The sequence below is a fragment of the Bufo gargarizans genome, chromosome 1, assembly GCF_014858855.1.
Source record: "Bufo gargarizans isolate SCDJY-AF-19 chromosome 1, ASM1485885v1, whole genome shotgun sequence".
NCBI classification, from domain to species: Eukaryota; Metazoa; Chordata; class Amphibia; order Anura; family Bufonidae; genus Bufo; species Bufo gargarizans.
This window is the reverse complement of record NC_058080.1, coordinates 657,368,284-657,379,269: the sequence shown is the minus strand read 5'-3', so window position 1 is coordinate 657,379,269 and position 10,986 is coordinate 657,368,284. Positions and strand designations below refer to the sequence as shown.

The 10,986-nt window shown below is 43.5% G+C and overlaps 1 protein-coding gene across 1 annotated transcript; it reads right to left on the bottom strand.

The window, feature by feature from the left end:
- Positions 1-2,142: 2,142 nt before the first annotated feature.
- On the bottom strand, positions 2,143-10,733 carry AK6 (adenylate kinase 6). The gene is made up of 5 exons (XM_044291703.1): positions 10,621-10,733; positions 8,041-8,133; positions 5,771-5,829; positions 4,569-4,714; positions 2,143-3,506 (listed from the first exon to the last, which is right to left on the bottom strand). Exons 1-5 carry the CDS (start codon positions 10,646-10,648, stop codon positions 3,317-3,319), a joined length of 516 nt encoding a protein of 171 aa, XP_044147638.1. The 5' UTR covers positions 10,649-10,733; the 3' UTR covers positions 2,143-3,316.
- Between the last annotated feature and the right edge of the window lie 253 nt (positions 10,734-10,986).

Below are 10,986 nucleotides of genomic sequence, written 5' to 3'. Positions count from 1 at the left end.
AAGAAAAAAATAAAATAATAATAATAAATCATTTTCCGCTAACTTGTGACAAAAAATAAAAAGTTCTATGAACTCACTATGCCCATCAGCTAATACCTCAGGGTGTCTACTTTCCGAAATGGGGTCATTTGTGGGTTTTTTCTACTGTTTGGGCATTGTAGAACCTCAGGAAACATGACGGGTGCTCAGAAAGTCAGAGCTGCTTCAAAAAGCGGAAATTCACATTTTTGTACCATAGTTTGTAAACGCTATAACTTTTTTTTTTACCCAAACATTTTTTTTTAATCAAAGACATGTAGAACAATAAATTTAGCGAAAAATTTATATATGATGTCGTTTTTTTTGCAAAATTTTACAACTGAAAGTGAAAAATGTCATTTTTTTGCAAAAAAATCGTTAAATTTTGATTAATAACAAAAAAAGTAAAAATGTCAGCAGCAATGAAATACCACCAAATGAAAGCTCTATTAGTGAGAAGAAAAGGAGGTAAAATTCATTTGGGTGGTAAGTTGCATGACCGAGCAATAAACCGCTAAAGTTGTGGAGTGCCGATTTGTAAAAAAGGGCCTGGTCACTAGGGGGGTATAAACCTGTGGTCCTTAAGTGGTTAATGTGCATTTTTTTTTTTTGTAAATCTTTCTTTTTCATTTATATTTAATATTTTGGTGTTTTTTTTTTTTCTAACTTTTTTTTTTTCTAACTAACTTTTAGCCCCCCTTAGGGACTAGAACCCTTGTCCTATTCACCCTGATAGAGCTCTATCAGGGTGAATAGGAGCTCACACTGTCCCTGCTGCTCTGTGCTTTGTGCACACAGCAGCATGGAGCTTATCATGGCAGCCAGGGCTTCAATAGCCTCCTGGCTGCCATGGTAACCGATCGGAGCCCCAGGATTACACTGCTGGGGCTCCGATCGGAGGAGCAGGGGAGAGGGGATCCTGTGGGGGGGCGCACTGCGACTGGGGTGGGGGGGCCCTATGCGCCACCACTGGTTAATACTGGGGGGGAGGGGGGGCGCACTGCACCACCAATGCTTAATGCTTGGGGGGGAGGCGCACTGCGCCACCAATGCTTAATACTGGGGGGGGGGAGGGAGGGGGCGCACTGCGCCGCCAATGTCTAATACTGGGGGGGAGGGGGGGGGCGCACTGCGCCACCAATGAAGCTTAATCTCTAACTTATTCATATACAGGAGGCGGGAGCTGCAGGATCACATAGCCGGCTCCCGACCTCTATGACCAGTAGCTGCGATCCGCGGCACCTGAGGAGTTAACTACCGCAGATCGCAGCTACTGCTCATAGAGGACGGGAGCCGGCTATGTGATACTGCGCAGCCAGCTCCCGCCTCCTGTATATGAATAAATGAGAGATTAAGCTTCATTGGTGGCGCAGTGGCCATAGCTCCTCCCTCCTCTTGTCCCCTGCCCTCTCATTGGCGGCGGCAGCAGCACAGGGGGAGGAGACACTGCTTCCTTCTCCCCTGTGCTGCTGAGGGAACACGGAGAGCGCTGTCAGCAGCGCGATCTGTGTTCCCAATACGCTATCGGAATATCGGCCAAATAAATGCTGATACCGATAGTGTTCAAAATCCTGAATATCGGCCGATAATCTGTCGATCCCTAGTAATTACAGCATTAATAGACCCCTATTTTAGTTTGGATCATCAGACCCACAGTGAGACCAGGAATTGGGTCTATAATATGGATGCTAATATATGCCCACTAGTGAGGAGCGAAGTGAGCTTTGAATGCCACATCCGAAGTCGCTTTGTTCAAAACTTAGTTCGGATTAAAACAGCAGAGTTCGGTTCCAAGTTTTAAAGTGGTTTTCCACTGTAAAAATCGTGGGTCTTTGTAAATCACTAACTTCGGCTCATCGGAGCCCATACATTCTAATACTGTACGGAGACGGATCTCTGTACAGTATTAATCCGAAGTTTTAAACAAAGCAACTTTGATGAAGCACCCAAAGCTCGCTTCACGCATCACTAGTTCCTACATTAAGTCCATCTAAACAAGGCCTAATTCAAAATCAAAACCATGTAGGTAATGCAGTGTATTAAAAAAAAAGTTTGTCAACTTTCAATGTAGTTTCATTGTGTGTGTAATCTGGGGTTTATCGAACCAAAAATCAAATGCAGTAATGAGAATATCACCGATTTATTCCACCATCGACTCGCACAGTATTCCTGGCACTGTATAGGCCTCTAACCATCAATATTACAAGATCTGATAGAGTGGATTTCCGTCGAGTTGTCAGGCATATTACCTGCAGGTTCTCGTTGCATACACCGCAGCACCATTTTCCAGACCCATCATTACGTGATAAGAGTCTTGGACGCACAGATTCCAAGTGCTACAGCGGTAGTGTGTGCAGTATGTAAAGCACACCTGTATCCCAAGATGGCCAATTACCAAACAGGGTCTCTACAAGAGGCTTCATTTTGAGGGCACTACAAGGTACCAAATGGCTCTAACAAATAACCATGAATCGCTAAAGCCAGGGCTTCTTTTACATGGCACCAGCTGTACAACTATACCAGAGCTCATATTAATGGGTCTTCCATTACACAGCACAGAAAACGCATTAACTGTTTGTGGGTACATGCACATGGCAGTGTAGTTTATGTGAATTTTCCATGCGGTTTTCGTACCGAAACCTCCATGTGTTGCAGGCGGATTTGCTTCAGATCCCACCCTATGCATTGCGAAAGGTGAACTCTGCACTGAAAATCCACCTAAACAATGTACACACTGCAGATTGCAAAATCCGCACCTTGGGTCAGTTTCCGCATCTTGTACATGAGATTTTGGAAATCTTATCTACCTAGCTGGGACTGTATTACATGGCAGATTTTCCGCCCGGTTTCCCATGTGACTTTTGACCTGAAATCATGAAGTCTTGAGGGTATGCTCATTTTTACGTCTGGGTACAAATGTCCTGTAAAGTGCCAGACTCATGACCGATGCACTTTTGCCACCATTTGTCCACATAAAGAAAAGTTTTATGTTTCTCTTTGCAAAAAATATTATAGGTTAAATATTTCTTTGTGTCACAAAAGACAGACAACAGGGGGCGCTACTTACATCAAATGGTGTAGAAAAGGGGAACGGAATAAGAAAGGGGAATATTATACACGTCTACAGTAGGGGGTTCAGTCTATTCCTCCAAACCCAAATCTTTGGATATTTGGCATAAATTCTAACCATTTACAGTATGTACATTGAATCATGTGTTTGCAATAGCAGTGAATGTAGAAACCCGCATCAGCACAGCAATCACACCTAATAACGTGAAAGGCAGTCCACTGTCACTATTCAGTTGTTATCCTTCATCCATTGCTGAATCCACTGGGAAATCTGTTCCATGTTTTGCTCCAGGTCGTCTGGTGTGTTACTGGGCAGCTGGTGGACGATTTCCTTTCGATAAGACTCCACAGCCTCTTCATATATAGTCTGGAAAATCTCACATTGGACGTTGTCTTGTAGCTTTTTCTGCTTGTATCCCCTAAATAAAAACAATTAAAATGAATTTGATGCCAAAAGATGTGACCTCCTTGTGTAAACTGGAGCCTTTGTTGTTAGTATAGGTATCAATGGCCTCTCCCTATATCCATGGTGTAAAGGAATGGTTCCACCCCATCCAAAAATCACCTTACATAATAACGAGCTGACAAGTCAGATCTTCAAAGAACGGAAACATGTAAATCCAATTGTAAACTAGTGGTTGTTTTCGTGTTAGGCCGGAGCCGGTTGTGCGTGGAATTAGGGGGTTACAATTTATACTATATATTTGTAAATAATAAATGTTATATATTTATACAAACACTTGCACAAGTGTTTTTGTCCAACTAGTTACAGGTAGTAGAGTGCCTCCCTATTTTTTACTTGTATATTTCTTCTGCAACTTGGGGTGTGTCGAGGGGTGAGCACCACATCGGTACTTATCAGACTGTTTGAGCAACTATCTCCACTTTTTTTTTTTAACCATAAACTAGATATTCGCCTGTGATAGTTTCACCAGCTATGGTCAGACTCTCCCATGGGAATCAATGGCTGCTCCAGTGCCACTAAGGGTCCATTCACACGTCCGCATTTTGCGGAATAGAATTGCAGACCTATTCATTCCTATGGGGCAGCACGATCCGCAATTCAGTTTCCGGAAAAAATAGAACATGTCCTATTCTTGTCCGCAATTGCGGACAAGAATAGGCATATTCTATAGTGCCGGCAATGTGCGGTCTGCAAAATGCGGAACGCACATTGCCACTGTCCGTGTTTTGCGGATCCACAAAACACGTTGCGGGCGTGTAAATGGAGCCTTCTGTTAGGGCAAGCCATAACACCCGTTCTTGTTTGATCCTCGTTTCCCCGACGTGTATTTGGGGAGAGAATGGAAGTTTGGGATTTTGTGAGATCCTCATCACTTTGCAGAAGAAAAGGGACTGCAGCTGCCGAGAATCAGGGAACTAGACCGCCACATTCTGCTAAAAGGTGAGAGTCCTATATTATTCCATAAAAGTTTAAGATGAGAATACCCCTTTCTTATCTCTATCACCGTAGCATTTACCTGCTCTCCAGTCTTTCATATAATAAGGAATTGTCTGTTCTCAGAACGAATACTATGTGGAACCATCTCTCTGGAAAAAAGTCGCAGCCGTGATAGTCTACAATGACGCCTCCTTCACTCATTCTGTCCTCCAGCTCATCAATCACCTGCAAGAAACAAAATGGCTCAAAAGAAATTGCAGCTAGAGAAAACAAACTCTTCTTGAATTCAGTGATTCTCTCTCTCTCATGTTAGTATGTGTAGATGAATCCTGTACTTTAGCATTTATTGGGACCTATTGGCATCTTGGACAAGGTAGCAGCTTAAATAGGTTCTGCCGCGGGTGCCCTTTAATTATGAACAATCGTTTTAACTGACCGATGAATCGATGACAGTTATCTTTTTTTTTTTTTATGTAGTATTTTCGTCCGCTAGTCGGAAGCAAGATCTTTTGTTCAAAGAAAGATTGTTCGTGAATGAAAGGTGATAATTTGAAAAAACGTTCTCTGAAAGATCTTCTGTCCATCGCCTTGTTCTACTGACCACTTATGGACAGGTTGGACAACTATAACAATCAATATGGACTAAAATGTGCATGGGCGTATCTGCAAAAAGATCACCAGATGAGTGTTTGTTCAACCATCAACCTACTTCTGTCTAAGGCCTCATGCACACGACCATTGTGTGTTTTGCGGTACGCAAAACACGGATGGTGTCCGTATGCGTTCCACAATTTGTGGAACGGCACGGACAGCCATTGATATAACTGCCTATTCTATTCTTGTCCGCAACGGAACACGGAACAGAGCAACGGATGCAGACAACACACTGAGTGCTGTCTGCCTCTTTTGCGGCCCCACTGAAGTGAATGAGTCTGCATCCAAGCATCAAAAACTGCGGCTCGGATGCGGACCAAAACAATGGTTGTGTGCATGAGGCCTAACATATATGGCTACCTCTAGTCCAGGATGCAGGGGGGAGGAGAAGTGGCTCCTAAGGAAGACGCTTGTACTACTGATATACGCAAGGTTTTCTGAAACGACTCAAAAACCATGCCGAAACCAGTTTTACCTCCTCTTCACTTTCACACTCAGACTGATACTGACACGTGTTTCGTGTTACCAAAATTTATTGGGATTAAAAAGTATTTTATGAGAAAACAGCTAAAACAAGATGGAAAAAAAAAAAAAAGTCTGGTTTAAAAATAATATATTACAACTTACTCTGTCTTCATCAAGAACTGGACACTCATACTCTTCATCGAAACCTTCATACAGGTTGCCTGTAAAAACAGAGATCGAGGCGCAATGGTTTACGAGAGACGCATTCTTTTGCTTTTCTAACGCCATTTCCCCTTCTAGGATATTAAAAATACTTGCATGCAGGGTAGACATATGGACAAGTGGAGAACTTTAGTATAAAATGCTACATTAGGTCCAGATCATATAAAGGTTTCCTTTACACTTGTGTTATGGCCCACGTCTAGTCGTGGCTTCATCTCATAGTGACCAACATGGGCTGCGCCTGGTGCCGTTGTAGAATGAAATCTCTTACAATCTAACAGGAGCATCTTGTGAATGCTGAAAAATCTGTATAATTAAAGGATAACACTCAAGTGCTGACTAATCATCCACGGAGACATCAGACTGGGATTTACTAGCATTAACCAATTTTCTCATGTTTTTTTCTTTTTTTCTGGGTGGAGCAGCCTTATAATTACAGTCCTCATCGGCTTTACCCAATACCACTCCTGGAAGGAGGACACTGGGCTCGATATGAAAATGAAAATTCACCCTCGCTTTCTTCTGATCTGCATAGAGTGCACAACACACTGCACGGCAAAAGATATCATCTTCTTTCATTAAAAAAACTAAACCCACAAATTTGAAAAGCTCATTAGAATTTCAAGTGATTATATATTACACTAAATATTAGGCTGTGGCTCGGAGGCTGCATCCAGAGTCAGAAAATACGGATCCTAGTTTACAATTAACAGCGTGGGCGCAAATTAAAGGGTGTGTCTGGTCTCCTGTTACTTTAAGGCTCCATTCACACGTCCGCAACTCTGTTTCGCATTCTGCGGAACGGAATTGTGGACCCATTTGTTTCTATGGGGCCACACGATGTGCTGTCTGGATCCGGAAATGCGGACCCGCAATTTAGTTCCCGAAAAAAAAAATAGAACATGTCCTATTCTTGTCCACAATTGCGGACAAGATTAGGCATTTTCTATTATAGTGCCGGCGATGTGCGGTCCGCAAATTTTCGATGCCCGTGTTTTGCGGATCCGTGGATCCGCAAAACACATATGGATGTGTGAATGGACCCTAAGGCATCATAGGATAGATGGAGGTACTGTAGTGCTTTCTCGAATTTCATTATTTACCTGTAAAAAGGCAGTTTAATCCTTTCAGCCCCGGAGGGTTTTCTGTTTGTCACTCCATGCCTTTCCAGGGCCATAACTTTTTTAATTTTCCTGTTTACATCGCCGTACAAGGGCTGGCATTTTTGCGAGACACGTTCCACCATTTAATTTTGCATACAATGAAGTGGGGAGCTGGAAAAAAATTCCAAATGGATAACTTTTTTGTAGCTATGTGTACAGAGCTGTATAAGAGCTCGTTCTTTGCGGTGCGATCTGTACTTTTTTTATTGCTACCATTTTGGAATGTGTATGACTTTTTGATTACTTTTTATTTTTTGTGGGAGGTGAAGTGACCAAAAAACAGCGAGTCGGCCATTTAGACTATTTTCCCCCCCCGTTTCGCTGTTTGCCGGATGGGATAAATATTTTTATATTTTAATAGTACGAGTGTTTTCGCACGTGGCCATGTCCATGATGTGTTTTTTTTATTGCTTACATATTTTTATTTACATTTTGGGGAAAGGTGAATAGATTATTTTTTTTTATTGTTTTTGATTTTTTAAACTTTTTTTTATGTGCTTTTAACTAATGTGCTGCAGCCTCTTGACATTCAGGAGGACAGAGGCTGCCGCACACTGCACTCGGCTCAAATAAAATGTTATTTGTTACAATCATGACCTGTGGCATATAATACTATCGATTATACATTTATACCTCATCATGTACCGCTACTTCATGGACTCTTGGCGATTGTCTTATCATGGACTGTGCTGCATGTGGAGATTCTTCTTTTCCATACATTTAATGTAGATCTCCTGTGTCTGACTTTTTAACTGGTTTAAACTTGTTGGTTCTCAATAAAGAGTTCCACATATTAAATGGCGATCTTTTGGTGTGCATCTGTCTGGGCACGCGCCTTCTGCTCTTTAATACAATGGTCTTATATATGCATGCAGATTGCACCCATTTAAATATTTAGGTGGTGCCCGGTGTCCCCCTCTATCATATATTCCCTACAGACATGCTATTGCAAATAATAATAATTAAAGATAAAAATCACACTTTTTATAGCAAAAAATAAGAAAGCTCTAGTCCCGGATATTCCTTTTATTACTCCTGGCAGCTTACCTTCTTTTGCTAAATCGCCAATATTGACATAGTCAAGACCTGTTCTCTCTGCCAGCTCTTTTCCCAGGGTTGTCTTTCCAACACCCGGGGTACCTGAAAAACATCAAGAAAAGGCTTATAGTAGTCTTATGTCAATTAACATTTAAAAGAGACCCACCATAAAAAGACAAAGGCAGAATTTCTATCCACCTCTATATGATCACCTGAAGTTTCCGGCCCGCAGAATAGGACTGAACCGATTCTGATCTCAGCACGTCCCCTTTATCTGCTGCAGGGGGTCTAGGAATACTTCTCACCAGCTACACCAGTGCTCACCATTATACAGAAATATCAGCCACTCTTCTTACCAGGAAGGAGGCAGATAAAGATTTAGGTGGCGATTTGGACGCACACAATGCCTTATTTGTGTAAGGTGTAGGGGCAGTGATACCGACCATTTTTGTAATATACTTTGATTACTGAAATTGTACATTTCTGTTAGAAAAATGGCTGTAAATTGGCCCATTTTGAGCCTTCGCAACGCTCCTCTGGCAGGTCTCCACTGTTATGTACGCAGAAGACAGAGGAGCGTTGCTAAGGCTCAAAATAGGCCACTTTACAGCTATTTTTCTAACAGAAATGTATGATTTCAGTAATTAAAGTATATTACAAAAATGGTCAGTATCACTGCCCCTATACATTACACAAATAAGAAAAAAAGAATGAGTGTCACTTTAAGGCCCTTTGCAGATGAGCGATAGGAATTAGGTCTGGATGCGTTCAGTTAAAAATGCGCGATTTCGCATACAAGTTCATTCAGTTTTGCTCGCAATTGCGTTCAGTTTTTATCACGCGGGTGAAATGCGCATTGATGCGTTTTTCACGCACGTGATAAAAGACTGAAGGTTTACAAACATCTCTTATGTTACTTTCACACTAGTGTTTTTTTTTTCCGGCACTGAGTTCCGTCCTAGGGGCTCAATACCGGAAAAAAACTGATCAGTTTTATCCTAATGCATTCTGAATGGAGAGCGTTCCGTTCCAGATGCATCAGTTCAGTCCCTCTTATGTTTCTTGGACGGAGAAAATACCGCAGCATGCTGCAGTTTTCTCTCCGGCCAAAAATCCTGAACATTCGGCGGAATGCCATTAATTTCCACTGAGATGTAATAGTGCCGGATCCGGCATTAAGTGTTCCGGCAAAACGGATCCGGTTTTCCACAGACCTTTAAAAATGCAAATAAATAAAATACCGGATCCGTTTTTTCTGGATGACACTGGACAGACGGATCCGGTACTTCAATGCATTTGTCAGACGGATCCGCATCCAGATCTGTCTCACAAATGCCATCTGTTTGCGTCAGGATTGCCGCATCCGGCAGGCAGTTCTGGCGATGGAACTGCCTGCCAGAATCCTCTACCGCAAGTGTGAAAGTACCCTTAGCAAGCATCCGTGACAAACGCATCGCTTCCGCACTTGCTTGTGGATGCGATTTTCACACAGCCCCATACACTTCTATGGGGCCAGCTTGCAGAATATAGAACATGCTGCAACGCACAAGTGATGTGTGAAAAACAAGGCTCATGTACACAGCCCCATTGAAATGAATAGGTCCGTATTCAGTGTGGGTGCTATGCGTTCGCATCACACACTGCACCCGCACGGAATACTCGCTTGTGTGAAAGGGGCCTAACACTGCAGCTGACAGGAGGGTATAAGGTATAATAGCCTGGAAGTAGTGCAGCCTCGGGCTTTGAAGTGGATGCCTGTATGTCAGCAACAAGCTAGGCTCTCTTCACACTTGCATTGTGATGTTCATGCACAGTCTGATCCACCGCATGAAGGGGCCCGTCTGTTTTTTAGGGATTTAGATGGAAGGAACTGCTCTGCACACAGGAGTACTGACAGGACTGCCACAAACCTCTGCCAGCCCAGTGAACATAGCCTAAAAGTAATGATGAGATACTCTCCTGCAAGTAGTAGATTGGTATTGGGGCAGTATACGTGTACACTATACTCTCCTGCAAGTAGTAGGTTGGTATTGGGGCAGTATGGGGGTACACTGCACTCTCCTGCCAGTAGTAGGCTGGTATTGGGGCAGTATACGGGTACACTGTACTCTCCTGCAAGTAGTAGGTTGGTATTGGGGCGGTATGGGGGTACACGGTCCTCTCCTGCCAGTAGTAGGCTGGTATTGGGGTGGTATGGGGGTACACTGTACACTCCTGCATGTAGTAGGATGGTATTGGGGCAGTATGCAGGCACACTGTACTCTCCTGCCAGTAGTAGGATGGTATTGGGGCGGTATGGGGGTACACGGTCCTCTCCTGCCAGTAGTAGGCTGGTATTGGGGCAGTATGGGGGTACACTGTACTCTGTTGCCAGTAGTAGGCTGGTATTGGGGTACACTGTACTCTCCTGCAAGTAGTAGGTTGGTATTGGGGCAGTATGGGGGTACACTGTACTCTCCTGCCAGTAGTAGGCTGGTATTGGGGCAGTATGGGGGTACACTGTACTCTCCTGACAGTAGTAGGCTGGTATGGGGGTACACTGTACTCTCCTGCCAGTAGTGGGGCGGTATGGGGGTACGCTGCACTCACCAGTCAGCAGTATATTGGGGCGCCTCATGGTCACACGCGATCTCTCCCTGTCACGTGCAGTACTGGTGTCACACGCTGTATTCCGCGCACCATAAACTCGTTCATGCGGGAGGCGGGGCTACGTGACGTCATAGCCGAGGGACGCTTCGTCCGGTTGGATATAATTAATATAAGGCTACAATTTAAAATGAGACTGACGTGTTATTACAGTGTCACGATATCTAGAGGTATCATACTGGGAAACTAAAGGTTAATGCGATCTGTGCCCACATCAAAGATGGCGTCGTCGGCTTCACCAGGCTAAGCCGTCAGCGGCATCTTTCAACTCGGCGTCTACGTCATTTCTGCGACGGTGACGTAGAAGTG